Source organism: Malaclemys terrapin, chromosome 1 (genome assembly GCF_027887155.1).
Source record: "Malaclemys terrapin pileata isolate rMalTer1 chromosome 1, rMalTer1.hap1, whole genome shotgun sequence".
Taxonomy (NCBI): domain Eukaryota; kingdom Metazoa; phylum Chordata; order Testudines; family Emydidae; genus Malaclemys; species Malaclemys terrapin.
Genome location: NC_071505.1, coordinates 63,434,231 through 63,454,791, shown reverse-complemented (window position 1 = coordinate 63,454,791; position 20,561 = coordinate 63,434,231). Strand labels below are relative to the sequence as shown.

The 20,561-nt window shown below is 43.0% G+C and overlaps 1 protein-coding gene across 11 annotated transcripts in view; it reads left to right on the top strand.

Moving 5' to 3' along the window:
- GRIP1 (glutamate receptor interacting protein 1) overlaps positions 1 to 20,561 on the top strand; it is a 357,507-nt gene that overhangs the window by 214,253 nt on the left and 122,693 nt on the right. For all 11 annotated transcript variants that reach the window (XM_054025817.1, XM_054025809.1, XM_054025854.1 and 8 more), the window contains exons 3-7: positions 9,912 to 10,047; positions 11,030 to 11,175; positions 16,668 to 16,751; positions 17,786 to 17,861; positions 19,202 to 19,347. In XM_054025817.1, the coding sequence (XP_053881792.1) occupies positions 9,912 to 10,047; positions 11,030 to 11,175; positions 16,668 to 16,751; positions 17,786 to 17,861; positions 19,202 to 19,347 (588 nt within the window). The remainder of the gene's footprint in view (positions 1 to 9,911; positions 10,048 to 11,029; positions 11,176 to 16,667; positions 16,752 to 17,785; positions 17,862 to 19,201; positions 19,348 to 20,561) is intronic.

Genomic DNA, 20,561 nt, shown 5'->3' with positions numbered 1-20,561 from the left:
GCTGTGTTATTTTCCCAACAGATGTCTGAGTAGTTGAAGTCTCCCATCACCACCAAGTCCTGTGCTTTAGATGATTTTGTTAGTTGTTTATAAAGTCTCATCTACCTCTTCTTCCTGGTTAGGTGGTGTGTAGTAGACGCCTACTATGATGTCACCCTTGATTTTTACCCCTTTTATCCTTACCCAGAGACTTTTAGCAAGTCTGTCTCTTATTTCCATCTCAACCTCAGTCCAAGTGTATACATTTTTAATATATAAGGCAACACCTCCTCCCTTTTTTCCCTGCCTGCCCTTCCTGAGCAAGCTGTACCCTTCTGTACCAATATTGCAGTCATGTGTATTATCCCACAAGTCTCTGTGATGCCAACTATGTCATAGTTGTGTTTATTTACTAGCATTCTTCTTCGAGTTCTTTCTGCTTATTCCCCATACTTCTTGCATTAGTATACAGTATTCTGTAGATATCTGACCCAGGGGATCCCTGTACAGCCCTATGAACCCCCTGTGCCCTCTGCCAGTTGGTATGAAATGGTCTTGTGTCACGGCTGGGCCCAGACAAGACAGTAATTTAAAAACCTCACAGATTAGCAGTTGGTTAGAACTCCGACTGTTGCTAGCATTGGTGAAGCTGCATTGCTGCTTGAACAATATTGGGAGAATTTGACACTCATCTCACTGTAGATGAGGCTTTTGTGTGGACAGGAAAGAAATGTATGAATATGTTAGGGAACTATGTTTTAACCTTGGTCAATATCAAAACTAAAACATGGTTCCCTAATCTGTATGTGTGTTTTTTTAACCAAACAACCTAACAAGGGTTGAGCTACACTCATGTTTCACAATCATGTTTAAACACAAAAAGAACAGGAGTACTTGTGGCACCTTAGAGACTAACAAATTTATTTGAGCATAAGCTTTTGTGGGTTAAAACCCACTTCATCGGACGCATGCAGTGGAAAATACAGTAGGAAGATATATATACACAGAGGACATGAAAAAATGGGTGTTGCCATACTAACTATAACGAGAGTAATCAGTTAAGGTGGGCTGTTATCAGCAGGAAAAAAAAACTTTTGTAGTGATAATCAGGATGGCCCATCCCACCTTAACTGATTACTTTTGTTATATGCTGATATAAGCTATATCAACACTAGGAGGCTTTTGCCAATATAGTTATACTGGCAGAAATTTTTAGGGTAGACATAGGCCTTAGTCGTCTCTCATTCTTTTACTGTAACGTGACTTGTCAGTTTTCATTTTGCTGCAGCTTGACAAGCTGTGGTCATCAGTAGAGGCACTGGAGCTGTCTGTCTGCAGACTCAGGGAGACTGCTCTGTATTGGTTTATGTTTGATTCATATTTTCAAGGATTTCTTCACAGCAGAAGGATTTGAAATTTTTTAAATGAAAGCTTGGATTTTGCAGAAATTAATGGTACTCATCCAGGAAAAGACCCCTATTCGCCATACTGGAAGGAAGTTTTCAAATCCTATCCATAACCTTTCTATATTTCTCTTTCCTGAGACTGCCAGAAAACCATGCCTGCCAACAATGAACTGAAAGCATTAGGAGCCATGAAGTCTATCCAGTTTAAGAAGCTAGTCTATATTTTTGAACAACCCTCTAAATCCTTATGTGATCTGTTATTAAGACACAAAAGAGGCCCATTTAGAATGTAAAATCAAAATGCCTCCCTTGCAGAAATTCTGCTGACGTGTGGAGGAAATTCCCACAGGTACTGCATTGTCAAAATTCTTCATAGATTTCCCTTATTAATTAGTCATGTCTTAAGGTAAAAAATAAGCAGCAGGAACAAGTAGTTTTTTTAAGTTCCATGGGCTTTTAGTCCCCGCACAAAGTAGTTCACTAAACTGCAAATGTATTTCCTGAAAATCTAGACTTCCTAGTATTTTCTTGAAACTAATAAAATCCTAGCTTTCATTGAAAGGAATGAAAAATGCACACTAAATGTTTGGAAGCAGCACATATGTTTTTATATATTAATTGAATATATTTTTGAGTAAATGTTCTCTCCATTTGTAGTTTTGTGAAAATCTCTCTTATTTTCAGAGAAGAGAATGATTTCTGATGATTCAGTTAATTTTTGTTGCTTTCTGTTCATTAACACATAATATTTATATCAACTTGATGAAAATCAAAAGATTAAAATCAACTTATTTTCTTTAATTGGACAAATACCCACAAAGGTCAGATTTAAAATTCGAGCCATGAACGGAACTTTTACTGTAATCGTGATCCAATTCTTCTTGAAGAAATAATAATCTTGTCATAGTGTCTCTTGGATTTCACTTGGGGTGCACTTGGGGTGCAACTCAGTCTACCTCAGTGACCATTGTATTTGAGCACCTTTTCTGTTATCATTGAAATTTTCTTGTCCCAAGATGGTGGTTACTTACAGTTCTGTGGTGTGCAGGACAGATTTTGGCCTCAGAATACCAATAAGACCCCAATGAAAAGCAGGCTCATTCAATTATGGGATTGCAACAGTGTAACTGAGAGAAGCATTCAGCTCAAGGGGAGGAGGAGTTGTTTTTAAATAACATTGTTTTCAGAGCTCAGTTGTTATAGCAGATACTCAATTATATATTTGTTGCCCAAGTACTATGCTGAGTAAAAATCAGGAAATATAAAGGACACTTTTTGTCTATGGTAGAATGGCACATATAAAAATATTGGTTAAATCCACACGCATGCTGACTCTTACCTGGTAAGGTTAACTTACTTACCCAAGGCTAACTTATTCACCTTACTTAGACTGTAAGCTCATGGACACTACTCACAGTTTGTAAAACACATATGTAAGTCTTTGCATGCTCAGCGCCCTGTACTGTAACCTCTTTGGAGCGGAGACTTTCTTTTTATTGTATGTGTGTACTAAGTTTACTGTAATAGCACCCAGTCCCTTACTGGGGCCTGCAGGTGCTCTTGCATTATTATTATTATTTATTATTGGTGGCTTCGGAAAAAGTTCTAAAACGTATTTGAAAATATGAAACATTAGCATTTACAAACTTTGTCATATTTTCTTCCTTAACTTTTGGCCTTAAAATAATTGTTTTGGTTCATATCACAGATCTGTTTTGATGATATATTACCAGTTTGTTTAATACCTTTTAGATGGTGTAATAGGGTATACAAACCCCACACTGGACTGGAAGGGATTAAAAGAAAGTACTGTACCCAGCTAGACCCACCCATCCAGCCCCATAGAGCATGCTTCAATTGGAGAAAGGGTTGAAAAGGGAGCAACCCAGATCAGAAGGGGGAGGCTGGGTTGGAGGACAGACCTCCCTTATATGCTCTGACAAGACTAAACTGTATGGTGAGCCCAGTTGGGGCTGGTGGTTTGGTTGCCTTTTCTTTTTCTTTTCACCTTATATTGGACTGGAAGCTAGAGAAGACCAGCAGATGGTAGGAAGTGACCAACTTGGAGGGCACCTTTGAGGGCAAATATACCGACCCTCCTAGGGCCCTGGGTCAGAGCCCAGTGGAGTGGGGGGACTTGGGTTCCCCTACAACTGCCCACCTCGCCACACCTCTGATTAAAAGAGGGCTGGACTGCAAGACTTGCCTGCTGGTGCTGGGGGGGGTTGCACTAATTGCACTAATCACTAGGCCTGCTAAACCCACCAAGGACTCTATTACATTTGGTGGAGAGTGTGGGCATCGTAGTGTCCTAGGCCTGATAGGAGACCAGAAAGGAGGTGGGAAAAAAAGAAAGGGATGGATATAGAGAAACTGCTAAAATAGGTTCTTGAAAACCAGCAACAGCAGAGCCAACTGCTCCAGCAGCTCGCTGCCCAGCAACGGCAGCAGGAACAGCAGCAACTAGTCCAGCAGGTGGCAATGCTCTTACAATCACCCGAGGCAGCCCTGAGTTTAACCATTGGTTGGAGGAACTCTGATAAAAGCCCAGGTATCCCGGTGAAGCTAACTAAAATGGGGCCCTCGGATGAGCATGAGGCATTCCTGGTCACGTTGGAGAGCATGGCTGTCATGGACCAAGGAGAGCACCAACAGTGAATACAATATTAACCACACCTAGTTCCCTCTTTACTGCCCGGTATCTCTATGACCGGGGGTGTGCACACCTGAATGATCGATCACCTTTAAGTGTATGGTATACCACCTTAGCAGTATTGTCAATAATTACAGCGCAAATTCTTCCCCCTTTTGCAATTCTCCACCAAAAATGTTATGCTTAAACAAAGCACACAAGATCTTCTATAGGGGAGAAGGCAACATGCTGTATTTATTGAGAATACAGCAGTTAGTATATGCTTTTCAGTCACACACACACACCATGCACACAGCCCCGCTAGTCGATGTTTATAGTTACCAGTCCAGAGTCTGGATCAATCTAGTGGCCAGCCAGATTGGTGGCGGAGAGGAGCCGGGCTCTGTCGGTCATGATCTGATGCTCCTGGATTAGTGGCAAGATGAACCCAAAGTCCCATGGCAAAGCACCCTGTTGTTATAGTCTTTTTTCTCTGTTGAAGTCTATGGATTTTGCTGTGTCAGTTTATGACTGGTTACTCCTTAATTGGTTTTATCTTTTGATGTAAACATTTCAAAACACCTCCGAGAGGGTCATCCTGTCCCGGATTTGATTTAATCAATTGACTTTAGTTGTGCCAGCCTCCACCTCAAGGTCGTCAATCTGCCCTTCCTCAATCATGGATGTGCGTTGATGGTTCTCTGGTGTCAATAAGTCTCAATAAGTGTCTTCACTCCTCCTTTCTTGACCATCTGGTTAACAATGGCCTTCACACCTTCTCTTTTCCTGATGGATGCATTCCTCATTCACACAGTCTTTTACAGAGACCTTTGAGAATACAAAGTATTTTATATCGAGCAAAAAGACATTGTAAATTAAACCTTGCTAAGTTTTATAACCAAAACAATTCACATTGAGACCCAGGCCTTCAACGTTCCTCTAATCTACTTAACTTAAACACACTACAGGATCCTGTCTCTTACTTACTAAACCTTAAAACAAAGAACTAAAAAGGGCCCAATTTGTAATGCATATGGGAAACAGAATCCCATAGTCCCAGAGGGTCATTCCTTTCTGCTACTCAAAAAGGGTGACTGGCAGGATGAAATCAAATCATAATTAATTATCATAGTATAATTATAAAATCCTAGGATGCTCTGTTGGCCCCCTACTTGACCAGACTGTCCCGAGAGGTGTATCAGAGTCTTCATGCGACAACTGCTCAGGACTACTCTCATGTCAAAGCAGCCATCCTAGATGCCTCCAGCATCTCACTAGAAACCTACCGACAGCAGTTCCACCCTGAGAAATTTTTTCCTGTGCGCAGACACGGGCTGTTGCCCAGACTCTGAAGAAACACTGCTGGCGATGGCTCCAGTCAGAGATGTGTACAGGAGACCAGGTGACAGAAAAGCTCATTGTAGAACAATTCACTTAAATCCTTCCAGAGGGGTCGTGCAAGTGGGTGGTAAGACATTGGTCAGAAACTTTGGCCAAGGCACTGTCATTGGCAGAGATTTACCTGATGTTCCTTGGGCTAGAGGCAGAAACACCAAAAGTCAGTCCTATGAAGCCCCAGTCCCCATAGAGTACCAATGCCTGAACTCCAACAAAGGTAATTAGGGAGGTTTGGACACCCAACTCTAGTGGAGGGAGACACAAAGGCCAAGAGAAGAGCCTGGAAGTCCGCCCTCCACTGACCAAGAGGGCTGTGGTTGGCCTGGCTGAACGACCTTATCCAAAGGGATTTCTCCCCTTGAGAGAATCAACAGAGAGACCAATTCCTCCCACTGGGAGCTGTTTTGTATGTGTTCAGCAAGGACATTTCAGAAAGGGCTTCTTATTCATGGACTGTGATTATGGGCAGGCCTGGACTGCCGATAACAGGGCTTGGAAGAGGGGCCCTGGGAAGATCTTGGTCCCAGTACAAATGAATGGTGTAGCAGTATATGGTCTGATAAACTCATTCTGTAGTCAGACTTTGGTCTGGGAGAGGCTGCTGAGGACGGGAGGTACAACTGGGAACATAATCCATCTCCAGTATATCCATGGAGATGTACAATTCTATCCAAAGAGAATTACAACTGGCCATGCAAAAACATACTGAAATGATGCAGGCTGGATTGGCAAAAGACCTGGCCTACCTGGTCATACTTGGGCACAACTGGAAGTTCTTTGAAGAAGTGGTCAAAGGGTGGTGAGTTGCCCCTGTAAAAAAGGCAGAGCTGAAGCCGGAAGACCCTGGAAGGCAGGGGTAACCCCAGCGGCCAAGAGGGAGCCATAAGAAGGAAGGGGCTCAGAGGACCAACACCCTCCAGTAGGACCATCTTCATGGATAAAGGACCCGTTGCCTGAACCCAACTGGGGCCATAAGCATTCGCCGCCACCTTTCAACCTAGACCTGCTGTCCAATGAGGGGGACTTTGTGGAAGAAAGAAGAAATGACCCGACCCTGAGCAGTGTTTATGAGCAACTTGCCCATGCAGGTGGTAAAGCACTAGACCCGCAGCAGTTGAAACAGTGGCCCCATTTTTAACTGATAGGGGAGACGGCATACTGGGCAATGAAGGATCCTAAGACAGGTAAAACAAGAAATTCTGGAAGAGGGTGCTGCATTGGCCCACACAGCCCCATGTGGAGGTCACTTGGGGAGGAAGAAGACTCTTGACAGTGTGACCATGAGGTTCTGCTGGCCAGACATCCATGAAGAGGTATGAGACTATTGTGCTTCATGTCCATAATGTCAGTGGACAGGCCAGAAATAGGTCCCAAAAGCCCTCCTGTCCATTGTGGAAGTACCCTTCAAGAGAACAGGCATAGACGTGATCGGCCTGTAGAGAAGTCTGCAGCAGGGCACAAATACATTGGTAATCTTGGACTATGCCACCAGATACCCCAAGACCGTCCTATCCAGTCAGGAACGGGAGCTGTCGTTGTTCATATTAGCGAATCCCCTTGACACCTAAGTCTAAAGGGATAGCTCAGTGGTTTGAGCATTGGCCTGCTAAACCCAGGGTTCTGAGTTCAATCCTTGAGGGGGGCCACTTAGGGATCTGGGCAAAATCGGTACTTGGTCCTGCTAGTGAAGGCAGGGGACTGGACTCAATGACCTTTCAGGGTCCCTTCCAGTTCTATGAGAGAGGTATATCTCCATAAAGAAAAGAAAAAAAGACCTTCTCTGCACCATGGGGGCTATATCAGTTTGAAACCATGCCCTGTAGACTTCATGGGGTCACTGTCACCTTTCCAGTGGCTGATGGACAGAGTACTGTGGCCGCATGGGTCATGTACTGTAGATATCTACATTGACAATATTGTCATCTGGGCCGAGCACATGGAGCACATTGGTGCGGCGTTACGGCTCTCAAGAGGCAGGTTTGATGGGCAACCCAACCAAATGTCGGCTGGCCACCCAAGAAGTCACCTACCCAGGGTATACCGTGGTGGGAGGAGGGCAGCTACAAACTATTGTGGACAAAGTCCAAGCCCTAACAGGCTGCCCCATCCCTTCCACAAAAAAGCAAGTCCAGCATTTGGGGGGATTAGTGGGGTACTAGAGATAGTACATCCCAAACTTCACAACCATTGCTGCCCTTTTGACAGACCTGGTGAAGGATACCACACTAAAAGGGTCCATTGGACCAAAAGCTGTGTCAAGGCATTTAGTACACTACAAGACCAGTTGACCCAGGAGCCACTACTATTCCACCCAGACTTCTCGAAGCCCTTTATTCTCCAAACAGATGCATCCAATGTCAGATTCAGAGTTGTGCTATCTCAAGAATTCATAGGAGAGGAACATCCTGTTCTCTGTCTCAGCAGCTTTTTCTTTTCACCTCATATTGAACTGGAAGCTGGGGAAGAACAGCAGACAGTAGGAAGTGACCTACGGAGGGTAACTCAGAAGGTATCTGTGGGGACCAGACACTGTTGACCCTCCTTGAGCCCTGGATCACAGCTTGATGGAGTGAGCGGTCCAGGGCTCCCCTCCCACCTCCCACCTCACTGCACTTCTGATTAAAAGAGAGCCTGGACTGCAAGACGTGCCTGCTGGGGGGGTTGGCACTCAGGGTACTAACCACTAAGCTACCTAACCCACTGAGGTCTCTATTATAGCTGATTATGGCAAATAGAACTATACGTATGTTCAGCCTTAGGCTACGATTCACTGAATTTTCTGAACTCATGTCATTTATTCCACTCTGTAGTTTGACAAATAATAGAATTTTCTTTTCTAATTTCAGTTCCCATATTAGTTGTAAATTTAAAATAAGGCTGGAAGACCTTTCCTTGTCCACATTTGTGCACATCCTTATAAACCACCCCACAATTGGCCACAATTGCCTGTCTCCTCCTCTCTCTTAAGACTGGAATAGCAGGGGTGTTTATAGGTCAACGATATTGCATTGGCACTGCTCTATAAAGATTCTTACATACTGTCCACACAAATGAACACTGTGCTTGGCTCAGGCTAGTACCACCATTAACTTACTTTCATGGGCACTAAATTCACTTTCAGATTTTTATAAAGGGGAAAAAAAGCACAGCAATATTTTGTTCCATGGTGTTTCGTAATGCTAGAAGTATTGATTTACAGGGATAGATTTTTCAGTGCATTTTGAGGAGTCTCAATGACTAATATGATACACTTCATTGTAGATACAGGCCACTACTTTTAAAACACACATTTATAAGTCTGTGTATCTCGAGGCCCTGCCTGTAAATGGGACCCCATTCAACCTCTGATTTTGCATTGGCAATTGTGGGTGCAAAATTGTGCCCAAATAATTATAGTTGAGGCTACCTTTGAAAATCAGGCTTTAGAAGACAAGGCATGCTATGTGGCATTATTGGACACTTCTGAGCCAGATTCTACCACCCTTACTCACAGGAGTAGCACTTGAGTCTGCAAGTGTCCCATTAATATCAGTCAGACTACTTGTAGAGAAAGGTGTTACTCAATATAAAGCTGACAGAACTGGATCTTAAATTAATAATAGTTAAATAGCATTTAACTAACACCTTTCATCTGTAGATTAAAGTGGAACTCTGTTTATCTTAGGGTAAGTCTACACTTACCTGGTAGTTCGGCGGCAAGCAAATCGAACTTCTGGGTTCGACTTATCGCGTCTTGTCTGGACGAGATAAGTCGAACCCGGAAGTGCTCGCCGTCGACTGCGGTACTCAGCTTGGCGAGAGGAGTACGCAAAGTCGACGGGGGAGCCTGCCTGCCGCGTCTGGACCGAGGTAGGTTTGAACTAAGGTACTTCAAACTTCAGCTACGTTATTCACGTAGCTGAAGTTGCGTACCTTAGTTCAAATTGGGGGGTTAGTGTATACCTACCCTTAGAGAGAGAACTGATTGGACCTGATGCATTTTATTTCTTCCTGAAATCTTATTATGCCTGATTATTCTGGACATATAGTAATGGCCTCAAAATTAGTCTGGATCCAAAATTCAGTTACATCATTTGCCCGCTATTTATTTTATCCCAGCAATTTGTTATCCAACAAAAGTGTAAATTTAAACCTTGGTTTTAGAAAGAGAAATCAAAGAGAAGAAAGCGATTTGAGAATGTGAAATAGAATACAGAAAAATTACCTTTTATGTAAGCCTTGCCACACTTTGTATTTATTGGCAGTCTGAAGTATACTAGCCTATTGGTGCATTTTTTAATAATCTGTTATGGAATATCTACATCAGATTTATCTATACATAGAGCTTTGTAGCCCAAGCCTGTGAATTGTATTATAAAAAGCAGGCAGATATACACATTTTACCCTATTAAAATACAAAATTACTTCCTTGGGAGGTAGATGAAATAGTTTTTTAAAAAAGCAACATCTGTAATACAATTTAAATTTTAATAACGCCAATAATTTTCTTTCAACAGAGGAATTCAAGGGCTCAACAATAGTTGAATTAATGAAAAAAGAAGGCACCACCTTAGGGCTTACGGTATCGGGTGGAATTGACAAGGATGGGAAACCAAGAGTCTCTAACCTTCGTCAAGGAGGAATCGCTGCTAGGTAACCACATCTGAAGCCACAAAATACATTATAAGATGTGATTGCTTCAAAAAATACATACCGCATCAAAAAGGTCACTAATAAATAAGTGACTACCAGCATCTGTAAAGCGGCACATCAGAGCAGAGAAGCGATATAAGAAACATTTCAATAGTAGTTGAACCGTTGCGTCCCTCAAGGCTGCTCTGATAAAAAGCCAGAAATACTGATGTTGCATCATTTCAAGAATAATTTAATTTCTTATAAATGGTTTAAATTTAATGAATTGTTGTCCTTGAATAAAACCTACAAAAACACATTATAATGTCAAGAAAAAAATATAGTTGAAAAGTTCAGATAAGGTGGTATCATAGTTTCAAATGACTGTTGATGACCTGTTTATTAAAGATTTTAAAATATATATATATCACTGGCCTGCTTCTACAGAGAAAGCGGAACAAGGTGTAACTGGGGAGAGATGCAACTGGAGAGACCCAGATTAAGGCAAATCATTCCAAGTAACTGAGCAGAACATGTGCCAATGGGCTCTGGCTTACCTGCTGTAATTGTGATGTTGGCTGTGGAGGCAACAACTTGTCCAGAAAATACTTCTGGCAGTAGCCCAAACAGAGAGAGGTGGCGGGTGGTGTTGGGGGCAGGGGAACGGGAGGGAGGTTAAAAGAGCACATGAAGGAAGAGAAATCATCCCAGGTATAGCTGAGTACTGTCACTGGCATGGTTATGCAGTCCTGATTTCCTACATCAAAAATTAATACTCCAATATGTCTCTTCTTTGTATATATTTTATGTATTATATTATATTAAATTCTTGAAATGTCACTCTGCTATTTGGAAAATCAGCACAAGAAGGGTTTTGCTTGTTTGAATTTAGTTGTGTGGCAAGATTCATTTTTATCAACACTAAAAATGTAATTGAAAGCAACTTTGCTACTTTGGCAACATGACGTACAAGTTTATGGAAGAGAACATGTGTCTGTTGCAGAAGTGACCAGCTGGACGTAGGAGACTACATCAAATCTGTGAATGGAATCAACCTGACAAAATTTCGCCATGACGAGATCATCAGCCTCCTCAAGAATGTTGGCGAGAGGGTTGTTCTAGAAGTGGAGTATGAGCTCCCTCCAGTCTGTAAGTAATGGACAGATAAACTGAAATCATCTTATATACAGAATAACAGAACGGACATTTTCAATAAGAGGTTTTTAAAATGTGTGTTTCCGTTACAGTTATTGCAGAGTACAGAAATGGTCAAATCAAATGATTATGTAGTGTGGGATTTTCAAAATCACCTAAATGGCTGAGGAGCACAAGTCCCATTGAAAATCAGATTCCAAATACAGGCAACGTAAACAGTTTATACCTACTCCTTATTCACTATTTCCCCATAACTTTGGGGATGACCATTAACTAAGGATATTGGGAAATACATCTGATATATTCAGAGGCAAGAGAACTATGGAGTAGGGTGGGGGAAGAGAACAGGAACTCGAACCTCCACTTTTGTTTCCTGTTGCCCCTGTACCTCTGTCTTCAGTTCCTCTCCACCTTTTTGTTTTAACAATAAGATATCTCAAGAAGATAATAGTGCCCATTAGTTTTACCAGTACCTCTGCCTTCCTCCTTTTAAGATGCAGTCCCCTTCCATGCATAAAGCCCCCTCTGATGAATACCTTACCTTTGTGACTTCTGGGGTCATGATTGAGGAGTGACCTGTCCACTCCATAACATCTTCAGGTACTGCCAACTCACTCCTTTCCTCCTCCTGTCCTCTTCAAGTCCAAACCCTCAACAGATTCGTGATAAGGGTTTTCTGGGTGATAGGAGACCTGCCTGCCTCTCAGTGTACAAACATTGCTGTTCTTTGTGTCTCTGGCACCTCACTGACCTCTACCTCAGTCTAAGGCTCAGAGGGATGTTAGGTTGCACTGGTATAATAGGCAAACTACAGAAGAGGTAAGAGGATGATGTGGACCAGACAGTCCCTTCCTAAACAGTTTAGTCATGGGGAAAAGGGTGAGCCTAAGAGTGGGGAAGAGAGCTGGCCAGCATATCACCTACCTTAATGATCTGAAGGATGGCGTGGACTGCACTCTCAGCAAGTTTGCAGATGACACTAAACTGGGAGGAGTGGTAGATACGCTGGAGGGTAGGGATAGGATACAGAGGGACATAGACAAATTAGAGGATTGGGCCAAAAGAAACCTGATGAGCAGGAGCGGCGCCAGGGTTTTTGCTGCCCTAGGCGGCGCTCCTCCACAGTAATCAGCAGCAGCTCCTCCTCTGAAGCTGCGTTCTTCGGGGCACTTCGGCGGCGGGTCCCGGAGTGAGTGAAGGACCCACAGCTGAATTTCCGCCGACAACCCAGAGTGGAAGAAGCCCCTTGCTGCCAAAATTCCGTAGAGAGCGGCGAAATGCCGCCCCCCACATCCTGCCGCCCTAGGCGAGCGCCTAGGGTCGCCTAGTGGAAGCACCGGCCCTGCTGATGTGGTTCAACAAGGACAAGTGCAGAGTCCTGCACTTAGGACGGAAGAATCCCATTCACTGTTACAGACTAGGGACTGAATGGCTAGGCAGCAGTTCTGCAGAAAAGGACCTAGGGGTTACAGTGGGACGAGAAGCTGGATATGAGTCAACAGTGTGCCCTTGTTGCCAAGAAGGCTAACGGCATTTTGGGCTGTATAAGTAGGGGCATTGCCAGCAGATCGAGGGACGTGATCATTCCCCTCTATTTGACATTGGTGCGGCCTCATCTGGAGTACTGTGTCCAGTTTTGGGCCCCACACTACAAGAAGGATGTGGAAAAATTGGAAAGAGTCCAGCGGAGGGCAACAAAAATGATTAGGGGGCTGGAACACATGACTTATGAGGAGAGGCTGAGGGAACTGGGATTGTTTAGTCTGCAGAAGAGAAGAATGAGGGGGGATTTGATAGCTGCTTTCAACTACCTGAAAGGGGGTTCCAAAGAGGATGGATCTAGACTGTTCTCAGTGGTAGCAGACGACAAAACAAGGAGTAATGGTCTCAAGTTGCAGTGGGGGACGTTTACGTTGGATATTAGGAAAATCTTTTTCACTAGGAGGGTGGTGAAGCACTGGAATGGGTTACTTAGGGAGGTGGTGGAATCTCCTTCCTTAGAGGTTTTTATGGCCAGGCTTGACAAAGCCCTGGCTGGGATGATTTAGTTGGGAATTGGTCCTGCTTTGAGCAGGGGGTTGGACTAGATGACCTCCTGAGGTCCCTTCTAACCCTGATATTCTATGATTCTATGATACCCCCTGAAGACATCAGTCCTGGAGGGTTGTTTTAAGCAGACGGGGAGATGTGCTCGGAGCTGTGTGGTTGAGTGGGTGAATGGAGGACCTCAAGCTGTCCAAATGGACTCCAAGATTCAAGTTCATGTTGACACCCAAAGCTAGCTGACTTTACCTTATTTTGGGTGTTGTTATGAAAAGAAGTACACACAGTCCTACTTAACATCTTCCTTCTCTCTTTCCTTAGCCCATCCATCCCCAGTTTTTTTAAGGTTTATGTGTGTGTGAGTGAGAGAGAGAGAATTAGTGGCAGTTGGGAGGAATCAGGTGGGTAGTGGTAGTTGGAATGATGGTGAGCTGGAAAGGTGGGGGCTGGAACTGGAGGGACTGGAAGTGGGAAAAGTCTATTCTCACTGATACTGGACAAGAAAAGGAAGGAAGACCTGCAGAACCAGCTTGCTAGGATTTTCCTGCCTAAACAAAGGGTTGCAGCATATTGGAAGCAGAGCATCCCATTGATCTCTCTACATTCCTGACGCATTATCGTGCCTCAAGGGACAAGGGTTAATAAATCCCATTGTGTTCTAGCTGCTGGCAATTAACTCTCCTTATGGAATTCTTTGTTTTTATGAACTTTTGGCAACTTCCTTAATGTGCTTTAATGCTTATTGTTGATTAGTGGTTGCTGAGGATAACTGAACTTCATGTTCAGAATTTAGGATATTTCAATTAATTAAATACATTAAACAGTGGATGTGGTTATTTTGCTCTCATTTTTTTTCTTTTGCAGCTAACCAAATCTACTTTCTACAGTTTAGGTACTGTTGGTATATGTGCGACTTTGGTCAGTTGAAATATGTGTCTGTCATGCTACATTACAGTGGTAACCATAACCATTCATTTAAGTTTTCAGAATTTCTGACCTTTGTGCAAGTGTAGCTGGTAATGAGACTGAATAATAGCATCCTAGCTATCCCTGTCGACATCTACTGACTATTATATGTACTATGCCTTGTAATATAGTAGGAAGATTTCTGTATATAAGCTTATGCTTTCCAGACCTTGTCATCCCCCCAGCATGCTGAAACTGCACTGCTGGGGGAGATGGGGTAGTTGTGGTTTCAGACTGTGGGGGCACCCGCCAGTGGAGTAGTAATGATGGAGTAAACATTAATTTACTCACAGAAACCTTGTGATGGGGCAGTGCTGCAGAGTGTAGTAATCCCATTATTCTTGCCCACACCTTCCATTTTGCACAGAACTCAATATGTAGGTGAGGGACCCCTCTCTGTATTTCGTGGATGCACCAATATTTTGTCCCCTCTGTCCACAGAGACCTTTAGTATGGCCTTTATTAACAGCATCCTGACCTTTTAACTATTTACACTGCAGCATTGCTAACTGCACGTCCAACATGGAACAATGCTATGAAGTAATTTTTTAATTCCTTGTGTGCTCCCTTGTTTGTAAGACCCTGTTAGAAGCTTGCAAATGTTTCTCCTGTTGATTTTTGAGTTTTTTGGAAATAGTGAATTCACCACTTCTTCCAAAGTGTTTTCTATTAGCAATTAAATGTAAATGGCTTTTTGTTTCTTAACAACAACATCTTCGATTTTCATACAATGGCTTATTGTCCCCAACCATCTTGGTTTGTGCACCAGCCTTTTCAACTGATGTCAGCCTGACTCTGGAAACAACTGATTTTGCAGTGTCAAAAAAATAAGCTTAATGTTGGTGAGGTTTGTAGCCTAAAAATCTTGACTCTACCTTTTGAGCAACAAGAGGAAAGGTTCCTGGATTCTGGGTTGAGCAGCTGACTCTTTAACTGACCTCGAGCAATTGACTTGACGTCTTTGTGCCTCACTGCACACCCGTGGCATGGCACGTAGGGGATGTATAACAACACACCGTAGTGAAAAGCAGGCTGTGTCCATGCTGTGGTTTGTAGCTACACGCATCAATGAAAGGCTCTGTCGGGGATGAGGCAGCGAGGACAGTTTCATCAGTGGGGAACTGCCAGAGCCTTTCCGCTGCCTCTGTCCTGCCAAAGGCTTTCCCTGCTGCTGGAGCCTTTCATTGCAGCGGGGAAAGGCTCTGACAGCTCCCTGCTGCTGGAGCCTTTCTCCGCCACAAGGAACTGCTGTACCCTTTTCCTGCAATGGGGAAGTACTCCTGCAGCAGAGAGGCAAAAAATAGCAGTGAGCGGGGGGGGGGGGGATTTTGGGGGGTGGCAGCAGCTGGGAAGCACTGCCTGAGCAAGTAGGGTACATACCTACAGGGTTCAGGCATGTCCTTATCTGCTCGCCTAGGCAGTACCTCCCCATCTACACTGCTATTTATACCTGTGCTGGGTGGGTGTGTAGTGTATGTACTCTACACACTGCCAAAAGGAGTGTGCAATGTAGACATACCTTCAAACACAGAGAGCCTGATCCCTCAGTGGCTGTGTCACAGAGTCCCCTGGCGATGCTCTGGGACTGCTCCCCACAAAGCCACTCAGGACTTTGGGGAGCCTTCTCTCCCTCGGAGCAGACTGTCTTCAGGGCAAGAAGCTCACACGGCTTCACCTCCTGGGTCTCTCCTGGGAGCATTCAGCATATGCCCCTTCATGTGCTTCCCACAGTGAGTCCGCCCAGGCGGGGTCCTGGGGAAGCCAAAGGGTTCTGCACCCTGCACTTCAGTCAGACATGACTCTGAGCCAGCCAGTAAAACAGAGGTTTATTAGATGACAGGAACATGGTCTAAAACAGAGCTTGTAGGTCCAGCGAACGGGACCCCTCCACCGGGTCCATTCTGGGGTCCAGCAAGGCAGACCCCCCCTCTGCACCTCACTCCTAGTCCCCAGCTAGCTCCAAACTCCAACCCCTGTCCAGCCCCTCCTCCTCTGGGCTTTGTCTCTTTCCCGGGCCAGGAGGCTACCTGATCCCTTTGTCTCCAACACCTTCAGTTGGCACCTTTGCAGAGGAGGGGCCCAGGCCATCAGTTGCCAGGAGACAGAGTGTCAGGCATTTATGTGCACTGGCCCTTTGCTCTGCAGCAACCATACACCCTTATCCCATCCCCTAGATACTTGAGAACTGCATAGGGGAAACTGAGGAAAACATTAAGAACAGTCCCACTTCGTCATAGGCTGTCAATTGGAATTGCTCTCCATTGAACTCAGTGGATCTATGCCAATTTATACTAGCTAAAGATCTGATCCACAATGTTCTCAGTAAGAACATGGGTTGTAGTTAAATTACAACTGTTAAAAACTATTTTTTGTAGTTGAACTCTTCCAAGTGTATGATCAGAAATTCAAGAGCTTGCTTGGAAGCAGGGTAGAGCTATGAGTATAATCAGACAAAGCTTTTCTTTTAAATCTTTCAGCTGTACAAGGATCGGGTGTCATATTTAGAACGGTGGAAGTTACTTTACATAAAGAAGGGAACACTTTTGGGTTTGTAATACGAGGTAAGTTATCCGTAAACATGAATAGTCTGAATTTCTAGACGAGCACAAGCAAAATAGCAATAAGTTTTTATGATACTGTGCAATCATATTTCAAGATTTGTTGTCTACAGTTTGTAAATCCTGTGTGATTAATGCATGATTTCTTCTGTACTTAATGAACTGTGTTTATGAACTGGTATAAATTTTTATTTATGGAGCAATAGTAATGAATAATAATGAATGCCAAGAACAAACCTGACTTTGGGTCACACAAGGCCAAATCCTCATCCCAGAGAAGTAGATGGGAAGTTTGCCATTTGCAATGGGATCAGGGCTCTTAAAGGAGATACCTTATACCCTGTTTGTATAAGCTAGCTATTAAAATTTGATTTATAGTTTAGTAACATCCCCAGTCTCTATAGTAGAATGAGAGTCTTCACGCTGAATTAGAGAACAGAAAATCTTTATGCAGTTTTTAGACAATGATACTCCTATAGTAAATTGTGGGAGTTTATTAGCTCATAGACTTCAAGGTCAGAAGGGACCATCATGATCATCTAGTCTGTCCTCCTGTACATTGCAGGCCCTGGAACCTGTAACAGAACCCTAACCTCAGGGAAAGCAGTGTCCTGGGTCTTTTTCAATGTGTAGGATCTCCCCAATGTGTTGTGTTATTCTAAGAATAGATTTTTTCCCTCGCTGGTGCAGCAAAGTATTCAGGATATCTAGTGCTAATGTCCATACAGGCGTAAAGAGGGCGTACTGAGAACAAAAAAGGGGAATGAATTTGTGGGGGGTTTTAAGAAATGAATATCCCCATTTAACAAATCCTATTCTAAAGGAGCAGTAGAGTAGAAATCCCCTCTATTATAAACTAGCATAGCATTACTCTACATGTACAGCCATGTAGGTGTATTTTAGTGGCTTAATGGTTCTTGCTTTTCTAACCAGTCTGTAAGTGTGCATGCTGCAAGCCTTTGGAATTGCATTTTGGAAATTAGTTTTCATTTAAAAAAAAAAAGGGGAGTACAAGGGTGTTTTATTCCCTTTTCTAGGTGGAGCACATGATGACAGAAATAAATCTCGTCCTGTTGTAATAACATGTGTTAGACCTGGAGGACCTGCTGACAGGTACAATTCATTTTCCTCTGTAGCGAGAGAAAAAGAGAAAGGTTAGGTTGTCTGAGACTGAAGTTAAGACAGACATCTGTGGAGTACAATAGACACGTTCAAACCCAATCCTTTGAAATTAAAAAATTATGCATTTCATTGTAATAACAATAGGCAACCATAGGAGGTTGGTGCATGATGACATAGCATGAATTTTAATTAAGAGACTAAACTGCTTGTTTCAGAATTGCCTGTCACAGACTTAATATATATATATATAGAGAGAGAGAGGAATTAAAAATCCTATGATGGGATTATCGCATGCTCTTCACAGCTTTCAAACAACCTTTTGATGCACAGTGCAACCTTAATGTACAGTTTAATTCCATACTGTATTTTGAAATGTATTTCTCTTGCACTACAGAAACAAATGATCTAGATGTGTATTATGGTTTTTTTCTGGGAAAATATTAGAGCCAATCCTGACCTGAGTTATTGCTCAGTCCTTTCTCAGGCTTAACTCCCACTCAATCAGTCCTGAGTAAGGAGTTTAGGTTGTGGCCCTATTAGCATATTTTCTGTCTCTCTCTCTCTCTCTCTCTCTCTTTCTGTATATACATATATATAAATCCCATGCCTGTAAAAAAAAGAAGAAAAAAGCTATTTTGATAAGTGATTCTATATGTCAATTACATTTTCAGAAATGGAATTGGTGTCCTTAAAACATTAAAGGAACTAAACACACAGTTTCTTTAAAGGATGCTGAGTTCTCTGGCTTATGCTCAGAAATTTTGTCTCTGGCTAAAATTAATAAATAACAAATGTTCAAGAGATCCTTGTCTTTTTTTTTCTGTTTCCCTTCCTCCCTGCCATTTTCTCTGAGACCTGGGTTAAGAATAATTCAGGATATGTTATGATATATACCTTAGAGAGAGGATGGCATTGGTAGCCAATTTTCTTTCAGATAGCAGATGGGGAAGAAGAGAGCTGTCCAAATGGGTTGAGGGATGTAAATCAGGAGGTGATCCCTTACAGTTAGCAATCTGCTTTTTCATCAGTGTGTGTGTGTGAGAGAGAGAGAGCGCGCATATATTGTAACAAAACCAATACCTAATAGCAGTCCACTGTGACTTGATTATTTAGTGATGGGTAGTTTTTCCCATCACTGATTTCCCGATTAAAGCAATTTCCTTTTCACAATGACCCCTGAACGTTTTTACTGTCAAAGTAAATGTTAAGAGTAAAGTCAAGTGGGATAGATGTCAGGAAGGGCGTGAGTGAATCGCTTTGCATAAGTGGCTATTATCTCCAAACCACATGCTATTAAATTAATAAGGACTGTTCCTTTAATTTCTCTTCAGAGAGGGCACAATCAAACCTGGTGACAGGTTGCTGAGTGTTGATGGAATTCGACTCCTTGGAACGTCACATGCTGAAGCCATGAGTATTCTGAAACAGTGTGGACAAGAAGCGACTCTGCTGATAGAATATGACGTCTCAGTAATGGGTACGTTGAAATGCTGAGCTTTAGTTCTGGCAGCCATCAGTGACATTTTACTATCCATCCCTGATAAGCTACTTCAAAATTGATTCTGACTTGTTATACTTCAGATATTCCCATCAGCACCTTCTCATTAATATTTTTCGGTTCATGGAGAGGTGAGCAGTACTGTAATTTAGAGTCTTGATATTCCATGGTTTGTAGAGTGACACCATACTATGGATCCTAGCAAAGGAACTCTCTCAGTGACTACCTTATGTTTGTACAAAGTAGATAAAGGTGTGTAAGCATTTCTATCCAGATTGCACAAATGGGAGGTTTACTTGCTGTAGCAGGAGTCCTTCTTTTATTTTGCCAGTGTAGCTGCCAACACAATGGCAAAAGCCATGCAACCACCAATATCCTGAAACAGCAAAGAAGGTGTGTGAGAGAGCAGAAGGAGGTAGGAAGGAGATAAACTGTGAGATGCAAAACGAGCTTGAATTTTGATACAGGATGCAATGCGAATCCAGTGAAGATATTTGATGAGGGGCTGAACATGGCCAGAATGTGAGACAGGGTAGATGTTTTTTTTACAGCAGAATTTTGAATAGATGTTTCATCTGCTTTTGGAGAGAGATTCCATCACCCTCATTTGTATCACTTCGATTGAAGGCTCTTGATGATGGGGAACTTGCCTTTTTATATCAGCATATGTTTGTATAGCACTGTGCACACCTATGACACTGTAGCAATACTAATATATCGATTTTCTGCCTCAGGATCAACAGCAGCAATAGGCAGGAAAGGCAATCAGTTGAACTGAAGCATCTCCACTCTCTTTTGGGAGCCTTTCATCATTCATTCCTCCTCAGCTGCCTAGTTCGATTCCTGCCTGGCAGGAAAGTGACCTCTTTGAATTTTGCCACATAGCATGGATTCAAATGCCCAGACTTTGGAAAAGATTGACATTTAGAAATAAAACTTCAGACAGGTGTTTATCTTAGAACAGCTCTCTTCTGGAAGTAATTTTTCTTCACATAGCATATACTCTCATTTATTCATTCCCTCCCCCCACTATTAGCAAAGCAGCAGCGGCCTTGGATAGTTTCTGCTGAAGACCCACCGTGGCCCCCAGCCAGAAAGGAGATGGTAGCTCAGCCATTTGGGTGGAGAACTTCTCTGGAGAAAACATGAATGCAGATGATGTTGAGGCCATAGAGGACTCTCAGAGACCGGGT